At 37.0% G+C, this 21,482-nt stretch overlaps 1 protein-coding gene across 1 annotated transcript; it reads right to left on the minus strand.

Annotated features, from left to right (window-relative positions):
- Window positions 1-15,152: 15,152 nt before the first annotated feature.
- Window positions 15,153-17,059, minus strand: LOC132279476 (uncharacterized acetyltransferase At3g50280-like). Its single transcript, XM_059781461.1, has 2 exons — window positions 16,239-17,059; window positions 15,153-16,144 (listed from the first exon to the last, which is right to left on the minus strand). Exons 1-2 carry the CDS (start codon window positions 16,704-16,706, stop codon window positions 15,260-15,262), a joined length of 1,353 nt encoding a protein of 450 aa, XP_059637444.1. The 5' UTR covers window positions 16,707-17,059; the 3' UTR covers window positions 15,153-15,259.
- Window positions 17,060-21,482: the final 4,423 nt, after the last annotated feature.

Genomic DNA, 21,482 nt, shown 5'->3' on the forward strand with positions numbered 1-21,482 from the left:
AAAAATCCCAAATCTCCTTCCATTTTTCTGTTTCTGCTATTTTTTTCCAAAGTAGCATGTTGCAGCATGCCTCAGCCCAAAAGAGCCAGCTCGGTTCCAAAAGAGACGACTCTTTCATCAATTCAACCGGCTTAGTTCTTAAAAGTGCTGACTGGATTGATTCGCACCTCATTCTGGTCATTTTTGGTGCTCTCGGCCTAACTCAGCCGACTAAGTTCTCAACTGAGCCGACTAAGTTTGGCTGCAGCGATGACCTATTTTCAAATAGTCATAACTTGCTCATCTGAGGTCCAAATTAAGTCATTTTTTAGTCTAAACTCAAGTGCTTGAAGTCAGCTTTCCAATGGTACCAACCATACCCTGAAAATCCAACCATAGTGAGAGTTATAATGGTTTTAGTGAGATAGGTTCCCGATGTCACTTAGTCGCAGGACGCCGCTTATTCTATCTTCATATCTTTGTCATACGGACTGCGAATCAAGTGATTCTTGAGTCTATTCTTGTAGATTTTTCATTGTTTTTCCAATGGTGTGCACAGTGGCACCCATTTTAGTGTGAAATGACCATTTTTCCCTTAGGTTATTTCTTTTCGGGTCTGGCATTCTTGCTTCATTGCCTGGCTCATTTGAGTCCCATGGCTTCATGTGGAGTCATTTTGGTGCCTTAGGGATGACGTACATCTCTAGAGGTCACCTTTTTTCTTTTGCTTCCGCATTTTGGATCCGTTTTGGGTCATCACAAGACACACTGGGTTGAAAATCCAGGGTCGTTACAGGTGGTATCAGAGCTCCTAGGTTCGAAAACCTTAGGACGACTGGTTTTGGGTGCATATCATGCTTGTGTTGGCATGCTCTATGTCTTTAGTTACTTTTTGATAACATATTTACGTGCTTATATGGACGTATGTTTAGGAGTTTACTTTAATTGCTTTAGCATGTTGTATGTGCTTGTTTGTCTGAGAACATTGTATATGCTTGTATTTTGTTAGCATGTTGATTTACGCTTGTCTACTTAGCATGTGGGTTATGCTTATTTGCCTTAACGTATAGCATGTGCTTGTCATTTTTAGCGTGATTGTATGATGCATACATTGACATGCCTTATGTGACCTTACTACTTGTGTGAGTATGTAGTCTATTGCTATGTTACATGTCAACTGCTTACTTTTATTTCTTGTTTAGGCATTGTAGGTTATTCCAGTTGGGTTAGTTAAGATTGATACTAGGGTATCGTCTTTTAGAGGTTTGTGGTGACCTTAATGTGATGACATCATTGTGGTCTTGTTTCTAGCGTCATGGGACAATGAGTCGGATTGACTCGAGTCCTTCCTTGGGGATTGGGAGGTTTGTTGTCTTAAGCCTCAACAGCGGGGTTCTTGTGTCTTTTCTTCTTAGAGTGATGGTTAGGGATTTGATAGGTATGTTGACCTGATATTCTTCTTGTCCTGCCTTGGACAACTCTTACGAGCTAAGGTTAGGGTGTGAGTGTTTTCGTGTAATTAATTGAATTGGTGAAGTTAAATTACTCTCCCTTGTCATGGAAGACTCGGGGTTGTGTTTAGGGTTCCGATAGGATCCTGTAGAGTTCTCATCGAACTCATCGGCATCTTGAGTTGATTTCTTTTGTTGGTGTCTCGTAATGGTTAGTATTGGGACTATCCATTTCATCGTTGTTTGTTTTGTGTGGCGTTAGGATTCCACTTTGTGTTTGAGACAGTCTTGGGAAAGACTTGCAGACTCTTTGTTTTAGGAACCTTAGTGTTCATTCTAGGAGATGATTCACTTCCTTGTGGTGAGGGATTGGACTCACCCGAGTTTTTGGGATTCACTTTCGGTGAGTTTGTCCTTCTGAGAGGCATTTCATCCCTTCTTGCTTATGATTTTGCGGGATTGTTTTTTACATAGTCATTCTTACATGTTTATATGCCTTGTTGCTTTGAGCATGCCTTAGAAACATGTTAGGGGGTGTGAGTATTTGATGGTTATGTGCTGGTATAGATAATGTGTTTTCCATTTACTATATCTGCTTCTCATGCTAGCCTTATAGGCGATGTGTAGTATGTCTCTGATGCTTGAACCCTATGTGATAGGTAGCATATTTGATTGCCCTTGTACACTATGAGTTTAGTTGTATAGTACATGGATTTTCATTTACGTTTAGTATACTTGTACCTAGTATGCTTACACGTTGTTCATTTCATTTCGTTTTGGTTTAGTATACTTGAGCCTGTGTACTTGTATGCTATGAATTTAGTATTACTTAGTATACTTGGGAATATATATTTGTGTATAGTTATACATGTGTTTTATGACTAATTATTCTAGTTAATTCATTTCTTTGATCTCCTGTATTGTGCCTGTGGTTGTATGATCTTGATTGACGGGATTGTGTGTGTGAGCTTGATCCAATGTCTTGATTCCTAGGCGTAGCCTTGTAGTAAGTTAGCTTTAGGATGACGTGGAGGATTTTGGGTGCATGGTTTTGTTGGGAGTCGTTGTGAATAGGGCGATGATGAGGATGTTTGATTTTGTAAAGTCCGATCCATTGGCTTGAGGGCATAGACTTGTCAGGCTTTGGATTCGTGACTGGTGTGGTTGACAATAGTGTTTTGAGACTTGGGATTGTCAGTTTTTTTAGTATTGAGGATTTAAGGCCTTAAGCGTTGCGGTGTCTATGACATTGTTGTTAGAGTTTTGGGATTGGCCAGAATGGTCCGGCCGGACATTTTGGACCATAGCTTAACTCTCACAGAATGCCTGGTTCCGTGGTGTTTTTGGTAATAATCATTTTAACATTGATGTTATTTGTATCGATAGGTTTCACGGGTAAGCCTGTTGGTGGGGGCAGGTGATGAATTAGTGATTTATACTGTCATGCTACCGTACAAGTTATGTGTGGTGGGCGAGTGCTAGTTGTCGTCGATGCTACCTTGCATTACCTAGCTAGTAATGTAAGTGTGGGCGGGCGCTTGATGCTGTCAATGCTACCGCACCTTGGGTACGCTGTGAGTGGGTTCTAGTTAGTATTCGTGCTGCTATGTTGCTTCTGGTTGTGTTCCTTGTTTAGTTATGTAGTTGCCTTGATCTCTTTTTGGGTGGTTAACATTGGGTTAGTATGTCAATTCGTTGGAGAGGTGTCTCATGATTCGTGGTTTCGTATCCTTTCGTTGATCTTGAGACCTTTGGAGTTGTCCTTGGGTACTTTATGATCTGTTCCTTGGTATGACCTTGTGTACAGTCCTTATTCGGTTCTTCTGGGAGTGTTCCTGATTTCGGGGACGAAATCTCTTTAAGGAGGGTAGGTTGTAATGACCCGGTCATTTCCTTCCTTTCCTTTTTCCTCAAAATTTTACGTATGAATTTTTTTCGTTAAAAATTATTTTCTGAGTTCAGTTTCACATCACTTAGTATCATCTCGAGGGCTCGGAAATGGTTTCTGAGACTCTTTCCTTTGGATTGACAACTTCCTTTGAGGACCGAGTCATTTTCACATTTTTCGTTTTTCGATACTATTCAATTTTCCTCCTTTTCCCAATTTTATCTTTTCCTCATTTGTCACTTTGTTGGCATAACCTCACTTTTTGTCTTCGGAGTTGGTTTTTGACTTCACGTATCTTCATTCGAAGTGGTTTCCACGAAATACGTATCTTTACTTTTGCAAGAAAGTACTCTGGTTGCTTCCGGTGTCCATAGGGGCGTGGATGTAAGGTTCTTCAGAAACATTTTTGTTTCTTGGGGTATTTTTCGTAAATATCTTTTCGAGATATTTTATTTCAGGGGTTTTTAAGAAAAAATATTTTTGGAAAATATTTTCATTCTGGGTCATTAATGCAATTTTCACTTTTTGGAGGGGCCATTGTGCAATTAATGAAAGTTATTGCTAAATGCCTTGTTTTGAGTCTAGATCCTCGTACGGGATTCATTTTTACTTTTCATCGGGTCGTGTAATCTTAGAATTGCCTTTTGGTCGTTTTTCTCCAGTTTCAGGGTTTTTGGCCCCGGGTTAACGCCCAACTTGTTTGGGGTATATCTCTCTGCTCGGGACTCAGTTTTGACGCCGTTTCTTTTGTTGTTCATATTTTCTCATTTTAAATCTTTTTCGTTCATAGAGTTTTTTCGTTTGAGCGCGTCTGCTCAAATTCTACTTTTCCGGACCCGGCGGGGCCCTTTCGGGGCACTTTTAGGGTTTTTCTATAAATAGGGGACATAAGGATGAAAAATCAGAATTTTTTCTCTCTCCTCTCTCTTGGCCGGCAGCCATGGCAGTCAAGGGGCTTCCACCCTTCTTCTTCATTTTCCGGCCACTTCCCTTTGTTGAAACATCGTAGTGTCTTAGCGTTTAATGCTTATCTTGACGACGTGCATCTTTCACCCTTATTAGAACCCGTTTTTGGCCAAATTTTGAGTTCGGGTTTGAAGTCAAGTTGTAATTTTGATGGGGCTTCCTTGGGATTCATGTTCACAGCGTTGTCCCTAGCAAAACCCCGGAGTATCGTCGGATTCGGAGCGGTTTCATTTTGGTGGGGATTTGAGATTTCATCTCAAATTGAGATAGGGGATGTATTAGGATTATGTATATGTTGTATTGATTATTTTATGAACTTATACAACTTGTATGCATGCTTTGTATAAATCCTAGAATTTAATTTAATTATTTTCTAGTATAGGATTTAATTCTAATAGATGTATGTGGCTTAGAATTGAATTGTGGCATGCTAGGAAATTAAACCTTGATATATTGAGTAACATATATTACATTTGGAGCATTTGAATAAGAATTAAAAAACTTATTTAATATTTCTTTTTCATGAAAGTTTAATTCACATAGTTGAAACAAGCATGAAATCAACTTGTAACGTGAGATTAAAATAGGCATTGGCATATTCTCTAACCTATGTTAAATTGAGAGCATTTGGATAAGTTTAGAAATCTAGAGATTTTGAATTAAATGAATTAATTAAAAATCTAATTAATGGTTCCACAAGTTTGATTGAGTTTTTAATTTGATAATGGTAGTGACTTGGGTTTGTTCACTTGTATATACCAATTTGGGACCATTTGGAAATGCTTTAGAATCTAGAGATTTAATTACCGCATTTTTATTAAACTCTATTTTGTTGTCTCAATGATCCAATTTAGTTTTGAGTTGGTTTGTGTAGTGACCATACCATGTTGTTTAACATATTTAAATTAGGGATCGTTTAGATGAGATTACATTTTAATTTTGAAATGAAATTGTCATAGCGTGTAACGAATCGCACACTGAAGATTTGACATTGTGAATGTCATTGTAGATTTGAACTCTAGGACATGGTTTATGTGGATTCAACCTTACTTGTGCATGTAAATTGATTCCTAAACATTATTTAAGATGTATAAGTTTGGTTTAACTTATTGATTTTGCATAAGTTTTGAACTTATTATTTTTGGAAGCTGATAAGGATCATGTTCATATGATGGCTAGGGTTTGGCCCTAGTACAGATTCATGAGTTTCCTAAGTCATATGTAGTGCACAGTAGGTAGTACCTTGTGGGTCGTAATTACCCGGAATAACTTATACACATGCGCACTAAGTAGTACCTTGCGGGTTAGTAACCCGGAATTACTCGATTAGTCTGTAGCCAAGGATCTTAGTCCTTCCACTATTTGATTTCGCATTTAATTTCAAGTTGTTAATAATGGATTACTTGTAGCTTGAGAATTGATGCTTACTTTAGGTATTTGAATCCTACTTAGTATACTTGAACCTTTATACTTGCTCCATGTTTCATTTTAGTATACTTGTGCCATGTATACTTGTCTTGTGCGTATTTGTTTATCTAAGTATACTTGTACCATGTATACTTGTCTTGTGTGTATTTTTTTAGCTTAGTATACTCGTATTTGTATACTTGATTTATGAGTACTCTATATGTATATCGAATACTTGTGTATGTATGTTGGATATTGCTTTTCTTGTTTAACAAGATTTAGGGTACTTGAATATATATGCTTGTATGTCGTGTATCATGTTTGAATACGATTTAGTGTACTTGTAAGCATGTATACTTGTATGTCGTTATTCATTTCAATTGCATGAGTAGCTTAGGATGATCCCTGAGTCTCACTTTGACATAGACGTTAGGTGGCATAAGCCCTTTAACATGTTTCACCTTAAGGTGATATAATTATAAAATGTTAGGTCGATGCATGCTCATCTCCTACGAGTAGCTTTACGTTAATCACCCACGTAGTGGAAACATTTTTCAGGTACGAAGACTTGGTTCATGATGCTTGTTGCTCCATGGATGACTTGTAGCTTTCAAGTTTCCCTTTCATACAAATGTTAGCATGAAATATCATTTTGTAGTCTTATGTATCAAAACTTGTATTCTTTGATTCCAAACTTGTAATGTGTGCCTAAGCACACTTTTTGACGCTTATTTTGTCTATATGATATGAGGCCAAGGGCCGAACTATATTTGAAATTCATGTATATTCACAAATTTAGAATATTGCCTTAAATGAGAATATTATGAAAACTATGCGTTTTAGTATGCTATTTTGCACCAGAATGTGCATTGGGTATGAAATTCATTATTTGCCATTCATTTACCATGTATGAGGTGTGGCCAATGGCCAAACCCCATTTAGTTTTTATTTTTGCATTTAGTTTTATATTTTACGTTTTGGGCTAAAATAGTAAAATCCGAGCCTTTAAACATATTCAAATCGGGAGGTGCAAAGTGCATTTCAGCACATCCACTAGGACCTATTTGGTATACATGAAGTGTGGCCAAAGGCCAAACGGCCTTTTGAAAGCATTAAGTCCAGTTGTTGCATGGTTTGTCCTTAAAAGGCATTTTTAACGCATTTGAGGTTTGAGAGGTCAAATTTTGCATCGGCGGTATTTTTAAGCCGTAGATCATTGTAGCGCATCCTAATAGGTATGTTACATCTGTGTGCATGATCGTTTTTGAGAAAAGCCCCTTCCTTGGTGAAATGAGCCTCCTTTGGATTCATTTCACATTTTTCTTGCATATTAGGGTTTAAGGGCATTTTGGGGTTTTCCTTTAGGAAATAAATTCCGGTCTTGACTTTGTCACATAGAAAATGTGATTTTAGGAGTAGTTTCTTCACGACATTTTTTCAGAAAATGTCATTTTGGCCTCGAAAATCCCAAATCTCCTTCCATTTTTCTGTTTCTGCTATTTTTTTCCAAAGTAGCAGGTTGCAGCATGCCTCAGCCCAAAAGAGCCGGCTCGATTCCAAAAGAGCCGACTCTTTCATCAATTCAGCCAGCTTAGTTCTTAAAAGAGCCGACTGGATTGATTCGCACCTCATTCTGGTCATTTTTGGTGCTCTCGGCCTAACTCAGCCGACTAAGTTCTCAACTGAGCCGCGCAACTAAGTTTGGCTGCAGCAATGACCTGTTTTCAAATGGTCATAACTTGTTCATCCGAGGTCCAAATTAGGTCATTTTTTAGTCTAAACTCAAGAGCTTGAAGTCAGATTTCCAATGGTACCAACCAAACTCTGAAACTCCAACCATAGTGAAAGTTATAATGGTTTTAGTGAGATTGGTTTCCGGTGTCGCTTAGTCGCAGGACGCCGCTTTATTCTATCTTCATATCTTTGTCATACGGACTGCGAATCAAGTGATTCTTGAGTCTATTCTTGTAGATTTTTCGTTGTCTTTCCAATGGTATGCATGGTGGCACCCATTTCAGTTTGAAATGACTATTTTACCCTTGGTTCATTTCTTTTCAGGTCTGGCATTCTTGCTTCATTGCCTGGCTCATTTGAGTCACATGGCTTCATGTGGAGTTATTTTGGTGCCTTAGGGATGACGTACATCTCTAGAGGTCACCTTTCTTCTTTTGCTTTCGTATTTTGGATCCATTTATGGTCATCACAGAACACATTAGGTTGAAAATCCAGGGTCATCACATCAGCTGACCTAAATGCCCCAACCCTTTTTCTCCTTCAGGTTTTGTAACAGCTCTGTTATTTTGACTTCATATGGTCATAACTCCTTCATTTCTAGTCCAAATTGGGTGATTCTTGAGTCTAAACTCAAGGATTTTGAGTCCGCTTTCCAATGGTACCAATTCCAATTTTAGATCCAAATCACAGTGGGAGTTATTAATGTTTTAGTGAGATAGTGTCGTATTTTGCTTAAATCAGGAATGGGTGTTTCGTAAGATTCTTGGCCAAAGTTCTTAGAACTTCTTGAAATATTGTGAAATGATTAGATTAGGTTGTATGGACCTCATTTGACTTGTTTGGAGTTAAATTTCCCTTTTTATTTGTAATTTGACCATTTTACCCTTGATTAACGGATTTTGCCCATTTTGACTCTCGTTTCTTCTTTTGTTCTCTTTGAGTTCTGTGACTTCATGGAAAGTTTACTTTGGCATCTTAGAGATGCATTGCATCTCTAGAGACTTGATATATGTTTTTGCTTCCGCATTTGGATCCGTTATCGGGTTAAACTTCAGTTCATCACATGACGCACTAGCTTGAAAACCCAGGGCCATCACAAGCCATGAGCCCATCCAGTCCAACCACCCACATAAATAGCATACTTGAGACTGTATGGTAGATAACCCAACAGAAGACAGCATGGAGAGAAGAGAAAAAACTCCAATGAACAGAGAAACCTCTATGGGGAGAGTAAAACACAACTCTGATGAATAGAGAACAAACAGAAAATGGAATCAAGATAAGATCGAGAAGATTTTGGAAGGAAAGGGTTAAGATCATATTAGAATTTGATGTTTCTCTTTCTAGAAGTTAGAGAGAGAAAGTCCCTCGGTCCTTTGCTTCTCTCTCTCTCGAAAATGTTGCCACTTAAAAACTTGCGATTCTAAATGATTTAAGTATGTACTAAGTTAAGTTGGTATTTATGGTATTTAATTGAAGTCTACTAATTTAATTTGCTGATATTTACCTCTATGTTTAGATTTCACAACAGAATTTGGTAGCGGTGGAGTAGGGGAGGTCTTAGGCAGTGAACAATATAAAAATGGTTTTTAATTTTTAATATATTAATTTTAAATAATAATTAATTATGTTTATTTAATAATCAGTTTTCTTGAGTTTTGAGTTGTAAAGTTAAAATTTGATTTTTTTTCTTACATAGTAATTATTGTATGCGAATTTTGTATAATTTTTTTTTAATACTCCGTACATATATAACCAGTCCAATAGTTATATAGTCAATAATTAATAGAGTAGGTGTAAAGTACCTCAATATAGAGGAGGAAAAAAAAAACTATAATGAGGGGAGGCGAGGAGGAAAAATAATAATTAAATAAAGATAGAAATTAGGAATTAATTCTTTGGACTTCCTATTAAATCTATACTATTGGTTTAGGTTTAATAATGAAATAAAAATAAGGAATAAAATTTCTGGGGCCTCTATCATTGGTTGAGGTTTAATTAGGGAATAAAAGTAAGGAAATAAAAATTTGGGGTATAATAATTTAAGGAAAAATAAAATTTTAGAAAAGTGATACTATAAGAAAGTAAATAAAATTTTGGGGCGTCTCTGCCTATTAGTTGAGAAGAAAATAAAAATTTTAAAGAAGTAAAAGAAATAAATTTTTTTGAGGCCTTCTATTGGTTGAGCCTTAGGCGATCTCGCGTAAGGCTTCAGCTGCCCCTGCGATGGCTGACGACTGTGGTGCAATGGGATTTGTATAGAGAGATTGAGGATTTCAGAGGACTAGAGGACTACAGTAGTAGTTGTGCTTCTATAACATCATTATCATCAACTGAAACAACTAAAGAAACAATTGAAAAATTGCCCTACTGAGTTGCACGAGATTGGTGGTGGGTTTAGTTGAAGGTTTGAGTGGATTTGGAGTTTTTTAGGTTCTTCAGCTCGTCAATGGAGGAATTTTGTGTCGCTTGGGTTCTACAACTGTAGCTTTTCGGATTTGTCAGTGCATCGGTTTTAGTGTATATATATATATATATATATATATATATATATATGTGTGTGTGTGTGTGTGTGTGTGTGTGTGTGTGTGTGTGGGATAATTCCAAAAAAATGGAGTTTTGAAGGTAAAAGGCCAAAAAAGATAGAGTCAAATATCAATTTTCCAAATAAATGGATTTATATAAAAGGCTGAGATGGACATGGAAATTTTTTGTGAGATGACCCAACTGCCCTTTCTCTTTCTTCATGTTTTCCATGCTTTCCCATATCTTTTTGTGAAGAGATTTCAAAACCTCCACGTTTTCCCCAACATTATTTTCATTTTTTTCTTTTCTTTTTCATGATAAAATGTTGTAGCCAAAACCCTTAGGCACAATTTTCCAGTAGATACTTTGAAGGTACATGGCCAAAGCCCTGAATTTTAATGTTATTTCAGAGTTCAAGAATATGTTTGGCGAGGATAAGATTTCTTCTGCACTTGTGATGGGAACAAATTTCTGCTTTTGCATAGAAGAATTTGCAATCCTTCTTAAGCTTCAATTGGAGGCAAAACAAGCTCTAGAAGAATTTGCAATCCTTCTTAAGCTTCAATTGGAGACAACTGTCGTTTGTCTTTCTTCAATAGCGGTGAAGATAAGCTCATAACTGCGACGGCGAGCTTTGAACTGGAGATGAAGCGGATTGAATGGCCGAGCACGAACCGGCAACGATGAACTGAGTCAAGCTCATCTTCTAACTGAATTTGTGTATGCCTCTCTCTTTATATATATATATATACACACACATATGTATATATATATATAGAAAGAGGGGCACGCATATATGCAGATTGCAGAGGGGTCTGAATTGATGTTCATGTTTCATGATAGTATTAAAGTTGGACTCTGTGCTTTGATCAATCTCTATCTCAGAATCTGGGAATTTTGAAGGCTTATCCATATACACATCTGGTGGTGTGGTAGGACAATTGATGAGTTAGTACTTGAATTTTGAAAATGGAAACTGGAGATGGGTCATTTTAAACTTGAGATGGCGACGATGGGTGTGGTCGCATGACCTTCTTGCTGCCGGTGTTAATGGGGAATTGGGAATTACAAAGATATGAAGAGAGGAAAGGACTGTTGGAATGAATGAAGAGATAGAAAGGGCAATTGAGTCATTTCGCAACAAATTTCCATGTTCGCGTCATCCTCTCATAAAATTCCATATATTTAGAAAGCTGAAGTTTGACTCCATCTATTTGGCATTTTACTTATAAAACTTTATTTTTTTAGAATTATCCTTACATATATTATATATAAGGGTAAAGTGCAAAAAATACCCTTATAGTATGCTTATAATGCATATTGCACTCCTCCCATACAAAAAATACCCCTAAACTATGACATTTGTGCAAATAGAACCTATTTATAAAAATTGGACTAAAATGCCCTTAGCAACGCATTTTATAATATATATATATATATATAAATTATGAAATGACTAAAATGGGCTTGGCCCTTCTTCTTCATCTTCATCTTTTTTATATATTACGTACCCATTTGATTTATTTGCATAAAATTGCTCTTAATTAATTAATTTTTTACTACATGTCGATCTTCAGTGCTCTTGCTGCTACAAGAAGATCAAGAAAATACTATGTAAATTTCCTGGTGAGTCCCTGTATACGTACCTCCCTGATCACATATATATTTCTATAAACATCCACACACACACACACACACACACATACATATTATACTACATATATACACATTTCCTCATCATCAATTCATCATAATTAATAGGGCAAATTTCGTAAAACCCCCAAAACTATTAAAAAATGATCATAAAACCCCAACCTGTTTCTAAAAACCCCTATACTTTTAAAAAGTGTTCACATTGCCCAATATCCGTATCCGACTCGTTAATTGGGCTGTGAAATGACAAATTTGACCTTACCATTTAATATTAAATTAAAAATTGAAAATTATTTTTTTAAATTACAAAAATAATTTAATTCAAAGCTTAAACCCGTGGCTGATCCAAAACCAAACGACGGCGCTCTCGTTCCCGCTCCCCATCCTCCTCGCGCAATCCTCCCCTGGTCCAACGATCTGGTTCTGGACTGGAATTACGAAAACCCGAACCAAAAGTTGAAGATCTTGCAGGCATTGGCTTCTTCACAAATGCCCAATTATCAACTTCGTCAGCCCTAAACATGCCTCTTACCTCAACACCACCACCACCAAGCGACCCGTACCGATTAGAGCGGCCGGAATCGAAGGACGGTAGAGATTTCTTCCCCGATGCCCAATTATTGACCTCATCAGCTCTCGAGGGTTAATCAAAATCCGAAACCCTAGAAGGCGGACCCTTACGATCTTCATCAAATCCTCCACCGGCCGGCCGGACTGCATTTCCTCCGCAGACTACTCCTTCGGCCCGGTCGGAAGCCTAAGTATCTCGTCCGACGTTAAACCTTTGTAATCAAACACCGGTTCTGGGGGCTGCATCGTGAACTCCTACAAGCTCATCTTCTTCTTCTTCGGCTTGGTGCTCACCACACCCTTCAAACTCGAAAAGCTCTTCGAATCCCCGCCACCAGCCGTCGCAGAAGTAGCCGCTGCCTTCTCCACTTGCTCCCTATTTAAGGGTGTTTTTGTAATTTAATAAAAATAATTTTTATTTTTTAATTTAATATTAAATGGTAAGGTCAAATTTGTCATTTCACAGCCCAATTAACGGGTCGGATACGGATATTGGGGCAACGTGAACACTTTTTAAAAGTATAGAGATTTTTAGAAACAGATTGGAGTTTTATGATCATTTTTTAATAATTTTGGGAGTTTTACGAAATTTGCCCTAATTAATACTGAAAAGATGAATATATGGTGCTTTCTATAAACATCCACACACACACACACACACACACACACATATTATACTACATATATACACAGTTCCTCATCATCAATTCATCATAATTAATACTGAAAAGATGAATATATGGTGCTAGTTTAACTGATTTTAAGCCTATAATTTTTTTAAGTTGTCCAAATCCATTGGATTCTCCTCACTACGTTGACTTATCTCCTCGTATGAATATTGGAGGATGAGGAGGAGAACTCTTTGCTTCTTCCAACTCCTCTACAACTACAAGGAGGAGGAGGCATTCTTATGCTCATATTGGGTACCTAAATGCATCAAGTGTGATGGATTTGTGCACTATTGACCTTATTTTTTGACATCGTTGCCGGGGGTTAATGAAGTTCACGGAAACCTTTCATTTGCATGACTCCAGAGTGCCCTGCTTTATGGATTTAAGTTTTTCTGGTTTATGGGTCAATGTGGGAACTGCAATTGGAGTGGTTGCTACCTTGATCAAAAGGATCACTTACATTGCTATAATACTTATGACTATGGTAAGACATGGAAATTCTTTTTTCTCTTTTTTCTTCTAATTCACCATTTTCTTCACTTCAAATTTTCTTTTTTCTTCTAATTCACCATTTTCTTCACTTCAAAATTTTAACACCAAGTTCAACTTTTAAAGATAAACACTTCCTACTTACCAAGTACGTCATATGTGTGTGCCTGTTGCAACCATGGCCAGAGCTAGCAAGTGTACTCCCTCCCTTGATTTTCTGTTTTTTTTCTTTCATATTTCATATATATATATATATATATATATATATATATATATATATTTTAGTGAATTTTTAAAAAAAAATCTTCCTGATTCGCAAAATTGTTAATCTGAGACCACATTTTAACTTTTTTGTTAGTCTGAGATTCCCCTTGCTCGCCGGCTGTTGTTCCAATCTCACTGCCCTCGCGAACCGCCGTCTTCATCCTTGCTGGTGGGGTTGTTTGGGTTTTGGTGATGGTGAGGCAGGCGAACGGTGGCGGCAGACTATGGTGATGTGGGGTTTGCGAATGGGTCTTGCAGCTTTTCTGGGTACGCCGTGAAGAATCGAAGTCTGTAACTGATTCCTTTGATCTGTTGTTCGATTCAAACGCAAATTGGGGAGATTTACTTCGTTTAAACAACCATAGCTGAATCTCAGAGTCACCGTCGACAGCCATCTCTTCATCCACCACCGCCACCATCTCTCCATCTGCTATTGTCGCCGCACCTGCAACAAGAATTGAAGGAGTCTCTACAACAATTGAGATTCAACAAAAATGGCAGCAAAAATCGGGTCTCTGCAACAAAATCGAACAAATTGAAAGGGTAAAATGGGTAAAATGGTTTTGGGGGTGGAGAGTAAGGTTTGGCGGGAGATATTTTTGAAAGAGTAAAAAAATAAAATAAAAATTATATTAATTGAAGAATGTGTTTGTACAAATTAAAAAAAATAAAGATATTTTTTGTAGGTTAAATAAGGAATAAAAGAACTATAATAGATATACTTGTTTTTTGCACTTACTTTTATATATAAGGATATTCTGAAAAGAGATAGGGGTATTTTTCTCACTTCACTCCTTAATTACGTAGTAATTTCTATCACCTCATGATAAGGCTTCTAAACAGAAGAGCCAGCCTTTGAAACAGTCTTTACATGTGCACATCAACCCCAACCGTTGAAACAGTCTTTACATGTGCACATCAACCCCAAAATTGGACCAAATCAAAAGAGCCCAAGATGCTGACTTCTTCACGGGCCAAGTACAAGGCACCTAAATTTGTTTTTTCCAATATTTTGTTTTTTTCCTTTTGGTACTTCCTTGACTTTTGACCCTTCCCCTCTAGAAAGCCCTCCATCCTTTCTATCACCTCCTAAATCTAAGTGGAGTTAGTTTAGAACTAACTCTTCTAGCCTTTTGTGTTTCTAGGTAGGTGGGTAGGTGAGTGGGAAAAGGGGTGAAGGAAAAATAAGAATAGAATGAATAATTTTTTTTTCATTTGGTAAAGAAAAGATAAAGAGAGAAATCATAACAAATAGATGAGTAATTTTTCTTTTCATAATTTTTCATTCTTTAAAAAAATAATAATAATAATTAAAAAAAAAAATAGTAGAGTTGTTGTAGAAATTTTATCCCTTTGTTACTCTATCATGAACTAATGACGTCCCCTTAGGACACTTTGTTTTAGATTTCTGCTTCAATACATTGCTACAAAATTTAACAATTAACTACAAGCAGCTACCTTATCCATGACATAAACAAGTTTTAAATAACTTTTCTCCAATGTTAATTTCAAGATACTAATTTCTTGCTACCGAACATAACTTACTAAAAAATATTAACATAAAACTAGTCAATCCATTGAATAAGGCTACCGAACATAACATAAGGCTAATTGAAGCATTCAACTTCAACACTGCAAATTCTAGTACATAAAATATTAGATTAAAGGATAGCCTCCATGAACTCGTTGTCGGATTCAAGAGCACACATCAAATCTGGTGAAAGACACACCTCCAAATCCATACTCCCTCCACCTTCATATCCCGGATACAATGACACTTTCCCATCAAATTTGTGCGCGTATCCACTACGAACTGCCACTGCTTTCCCCAATCCGAACTCATTCCCATACATGTCAAACCGCGGTGAGCTTCCCATCATAATGCTGCAGGGATCAAAGAACCGTCCAAGTTGGTATATAAAGTGAGTCTCAAACCATGCCTCAACCCACTCTCTTATTGCATTGTCATTGTGGTTAGTCACAGCTTGATGCAATAGTGAAGCTGCCCACCCGAGACTGTGTTCAAGCAGTTGTCCAGCTGTGGCGATTCCTCTCACTGTCTGGATTGAATTTCCAAAGTATTCGTCTGGCAATGGTGGGCTCAATCTTGATCTGTTGTTAATGGCCATTCTGCAACTGGTTTCCTGGTCTGGTGGTAGACGGCGCACCCTTGTCACGGACCTCCAAACAAGTGCTGACAAGGCCTGCAAGGAGGATATGTTGTTGGACTTGCATTCTGAATTGGCTTTGGCTTTGATTTTTGCTATGGACTCTGTTGAGAAGTGGAAGACTCTTTCCCTCATTTGGGGTGCTTCATGTCTGCTGAGGAACTGATCATGGTGGGTAAAAGGAAGGCTGATAATTGGACCATGGCCCTCAGGAATCCAACGCTTGTGAATTGGTGGGTGAGAAATGGGAATATTGTCCTGTCCTTGTGCTTTGAAAATCTCTGACCATGCCCTAAAGAAATGCCAGAAAGATGTTCCATCCACGACAACATGGTTTATGGAACATCCTATAAAGATCCCATCAACTAGCTCTGTCACCTGTTAGAAGATAAAAAAATAAAGTTACATTCTCTCTAACAGCTTAACTTTTTGAATGCATTTTTTTTCTAATGGCTTGAGATTTTGGAGTCACCTGAATTGATAACAGAGACATGGTGTGACCGTCATGATTAATTGCTTTGTCGTGATCAAAGAACGATTGGACAACTAGAGGGACATCAGTAGGCAAAAGGATGTCGGACGCTGTCAAGTCCACGGCTGCATGGATGAATCTGGCCCCCGGGCTGTCATTGCAATCGATAAATACAGAGTAGCAAGGTGGATTTTCTTGTTTGAGTGTGGCTAGGCGACCGGCAAGCGGATAGAAATGAACGAGAGCAAGAGAGAGGGACACTTTGAGCTTTTCCAGGAGAGGTTTGATGGGGTCTGCTTGATCATCAACTGCTTGAGGCTTGATGAAGAGTAGACCCTTTTGGATGTAATGTACTGAGAGCATGGCTAAGTCCCATTGTGACAAATGAATGGGTTGTTTTGATTCACCTGTTATATACTGTGGTTTGATAAAACACTCTGAGATGTGTTGAACAATTGGAGCATTCATTCCCAAATTTCTGGATGGAGAGTATCTCCACTGCTTGGAAAGAGTTTGATTGTTCTCTTCAACTTTACCTATCTGGTTGCTAAAACTAGATCAGGTTTATATAGCTATAAATCTGAAGTCTATTCTAACTCTGACATGTAGTAAAAAAGATAAAAGATTCGCCCAACAACTACCCAATATTGTGATCCAAGAGTCCAACAAAGGTTGGTGAGGAGTGTTTTCACCCCAAAAAAAAAATAAATGTGTATCTGGTTGCTAAAACTGGTTCAGGTTTATATAGCTATAATTCTGAAGTCTATACCAACTCTGACATATAATAAAGATAAATGATTCGCCCAACAAGTACCCAATATTGTTATCCAACAGTTATAACGGTTGGTGAGGAGTGTTTCGACCCAAATATATATATATATATATATATATATAGGGGGTTGGTGAGGAGTGAGTCAAAGTCAATCTTTTCATAGGAACCCTTGGTGGAGAAGGAATTGGATGAAAATTTTGTAATGTTTTATTTGAGTGGCATAGAGGTCAAGTGCAGACGTTGCCTTAAAAGAGAGGGGGAGTTAAAGACAAAGTGACATATGGCATTAAAAGAGAGATGAAGTGGAGGCATATGGGCTCCATTTCAGACCCAATAAGTCCACCTCATTTATTACGCTGATGACTTTTTACCTAAAGACACTTAATGCAATGTATTAGATGTGATATGGAGCATATTATTATACGTTTGTAAATATGTGTGAGGAAAATGCAAGGTGGAAAATTGTGGTGGTGTGAAACTTTGTTTATACGTTACTAAGGTTCCGTTTGGGAAGTGTAGTGTGATATAGTGTACTGCTCTAATCTAAAACAGAATAAATGTTTTGTAGTGTGATATTCTGGAATGAGAATAAAACATGTTTGGTATTCCAAGTTTGCTCTACCGAATCATGGAACAAAAATATGGTAGAACATGTTTGGTAATGTATCTTGTTCTAAGAAATATGAGAACAAAACATATTTGGTATTCCAAAGTGTAACCAAAATTAATTTGATAAATAAAATAATTAAATATGTTGGATTAAAATTTTTTTTTTTTCCTAACGTTTTTGTATAAAGTTACAAAAAATGATTGTATTACGCCGGACATATTGTTCCTCCATTTATATTAATTATTATAATAACCATATAAATAAATTAAAAAATCCAAATATGGAACTAAAATAAAGTTTCAAAAGATCATAGTTTCATGAATTTTAATATATTACATACATGAGTATAAAAAATATTACAGCATTCGTCAACAGTCACAATAAAAGTTCATGAAATAAAATTAAACTTTCAATACAACATCATTTCTCAACAGCGACAATAATAAACAACAACAACATGAGCAAAAACAACAAGAATATAGTTATAGTAATACAACAACAACATCCATAGATAATGTAGTTTTGCCAATTTTGTTGAGCTTGCATAACAGCAACTACATCCTTCAATTCTTCCTGCACATAACTGCTCACTTGCAGACGACGGTGCATGTCATCCAACCATATAAATGCACGATCATGTGACTAAATTAGAAAAAAGAGTTGTACATTATCAGAATGCACCTATAACACTAAGATGTATTTAAAATATTCTTATTAATGCAAAGAAAATTGTATACCTCCCAAGCTGGACATCTATAGAATGATCGTCCATAATTCTTAGATGTTCCAGCCGTATAAAGATTCATGCGACCCCTCCCACATGCACAAGGTGGCCCGTCACCCTGTATCTTATACATGAGTGCATATGCAAACTATAAGACTGATCCAAAGAAGTTAATAAAAAAGATAAAGTAAATCAAAATAGTTATTACAGTTATCCTGATCGTAAAAAAGAAAAATAATAAAGTAGTTGTTACAGTTATGCAAATACTAACAAATGGAACAAGTATAAAATAATTATTACAGTTATCCAAACATGGTAAACATGTAAATCCTATTTCAAGGGTGATGACTTGCATTCCATATAGTATCGGCAATATAATCGCGTACAATATCCATTGGTCGCGAGCGAGACTGCGACACATTAGGTTGAACATCAACTTCATCATCTCCAAAACTTTCATCCATCATTGCCTCCACAGTTGCATCATTAAATATTGGATCCACATGCGCCTCCTTTCTTATAAAGTTATGACGTGTGCATCAAGCTAAAACAATAGCAACTTGAGCTTCAAACTTATAAGGGGGCATTTGCTTCAAGATGGGGAATCTCATCTTAAGCATCCCAAAATAACGCTCAATTATATTTCGTAATGACGAGTGCCTGTGATTATAAATTTTCTCTCTACCTTGTGGTTGCCGATGAGCTCTACGGTACTCTTGGAAGTGGTACCGCTGGCCCCTGTAGGGAGCCAAAAAACCCGGTTGGTTGGCATACCCGGAGTCAACCAAATAATATTTCCCTGCCATTTTACAAACTATAAGGCACGTTTGGGAACCATGATATTTAAAATAAGTATTGTAAAATTATTAGATAAATGACATTTACTGTGATACCCCTCGGATCCGAGACACGGGTTGATCAGGCCCAGGCCCAAACCCGAGGGAATATCAAACAATTAATATTTTATAATGAACACGGAATACAAAATGAATTAAGAAATGAAATTAAAGCTGGAAGGAACTAAAAATAGAATCCGCAAAATATTATAATTATGAAAATCCATCAAACCCAAACTCCAATCTTTTAACAACTCGGGAATCCATCTCTAGTGGACCCCTAATATAAAAAATCCCAAACTGAATCAAAGTAAAACTGAAGATAAAATCCAAGTCGAACATCTGGAAAGAGATCCTACATCGTCGGAAGAATGAGTGACCATCTCTGCTCCACACGAACAAGCTCAAACCTGGAACTGACGTACACCTGTAAAATAGGAGTGGGTCAGGCCCACGAACAAGTTCTATCCTACTGCAATCCAAGCAGAGACCCGATACGTAAGTACATACTAAATAGTTCAATCAATAGCTAATAGTCCGTACATAAATATATATCCACACTACTGGACCCTCGCTAGACTATGAAGAGGGTCTCAACCTGAATAGAAGGCATCACACAAATCGCACCTGAGTGGGTATGAGTACCTAAGCCTAAACAGGGTATACCTCAATCCCCACAGACAACTACACATCCAACTGCATATACGCATTCTAACCGTCGACTCTGAGACTCAAGCTCATGTCATGGTACCATAAAAATATATTTAAACTCTAATTTCATCCATCCACAAGAAATCCATTAAGTCGTTCGGCGTAGTCAACCGCACCGACTTACATACATATAAGGAGGATTTATTTAATAACCCGTACCCTTATTCCAAATAGGTAGAACTTAGCAACTTGTATTGTCCAAACCTAGTATGTCATCGTCCCATACCGGTACATACAATCCCATCCGTCCAATAGTTGATAAAGCATGTACAAGTACATAACAATATCAACGAGTCCATATCAAGCATATCAGAATGTATTAACAACCGTTCTTGAATAGTCCCAACAAATTGATTAACATTGGAAACATAAATATCAATATTAATTACTCTATTCCACACATTTAAATAATTTATAAATGCCAAAACCAATAATTCCAACCTAACCATGTTAGAATAGATTAACCATCATGCTTTAATAAATCCAACCATTGATTAAGTACTAACAGTATCAGTGTCAAAACCCACAGTTCCAAACTAAACACATTAAAGTATACTAGAAAAACATGCTTAATTAATCCAACAATAAGCCATTACTTGATCACCCACAGGATTGTGTCTGTAAATACAAGTTTATTCCCGGTATCCATAATTAACAGAGCTTAAACAAATGTTATAATATTTATTTCCATGGCATGCATAATAAATCTAGACAATTTATCATACTGTTAAGTTCCTATTCAACAAAATTGACGAATTAAATGTTAAGTTTAATCATCAATTAATCTTTAGCAAAAATACAGATTCCTTGTATGTATGTATATTCTAAGAATTTGCAATTAGCAGTGCACAAACTCTCACAGGAAATTTTCCATTATAATCTAGAAGTTAGAAACTCCAAATCCACACAAGTCTACAAGACATTCGTAACTAACTCCATGTAATCCTAATGATTAACGCTTTGTGTCCAATTCTATGTTAATCTGATCTTTGAATATTTATGTTTACTCTAGACCACTCCTAAACCATCCATTACAGTATTCATTCTCCACTAAAACATAGTAAAACAATCACTATGAAGCTTAATCACTGAAAAGTGGAAAAACAAACAACAGAACCAAAAACCCCACGTAGAAAACAACTTGGAGCCGGCTCCAGAATATTGGAGCCGCCTCCAATGGCCTTGGAGCCGGCTCCTAGACCATTGGAGCCGCCTCCAATCCAAGGAGAGCCGGCTCCAATCCAATAGGAGCCGGCTCTCTCCCTCATTTTCTTCGTGTTCTCCTCTCCAGTTGTCGTTTACGCCTCCGACACTTCACAATATAGGTTTTCAGAGAATTTAACTTAATCCCAGAAGATTCCAACCCTTAATTCAGTCCTTATTATGCTACTAATATGGATTAAACAAAGAATTAAACAAGAAAGTTCAAAGTTAACCAGTTTAACAATTTTAAAACAAATTCAGTTTCAGTTAAACTCTAAACATGAAACAGATAACGTTTTTATTTTTAAACATGTAATTCATCCTGGAACTATTGAGTATGCAAAGAACACGAGTATAAGGGAGAGAGTAAGGTTAGAACTTGCCTTTG

The sequence above is a fragment of the Cornus florida genome, unplaced genomic scaffold (assembly GCF_030987335.1).
Source record: "Cornus florida cultivar Cherokee Brave unplaced genomic scaffold, ASM3098733v1 CherokeeBrave_3.0.0_Hap2_Chr10, whole genome shotgun sequence".
Lineage (NCBI taxonomy): Eukaryota > Viridiplantae > Streptophyta > Magnoliopsida > Cornales > Cornaceae > Cornus > Cornus florida.

Coding starts and splice junctions, on each gene's coding strand:
- LOC132279476 (XM_059781461.1), bottom strand. CDS start 16,706: ATGAATGCTCCAATTGTTCAACACATCTCAGAGTGTTTTATCAAACCA. Junction 16,145..16,238: donor TGTCTCTGTTATCAATTCAG/GTGACTCCAAAA, acceptor ATCTTCTAACAG/GTGACAGAGCTAGTTGATGG.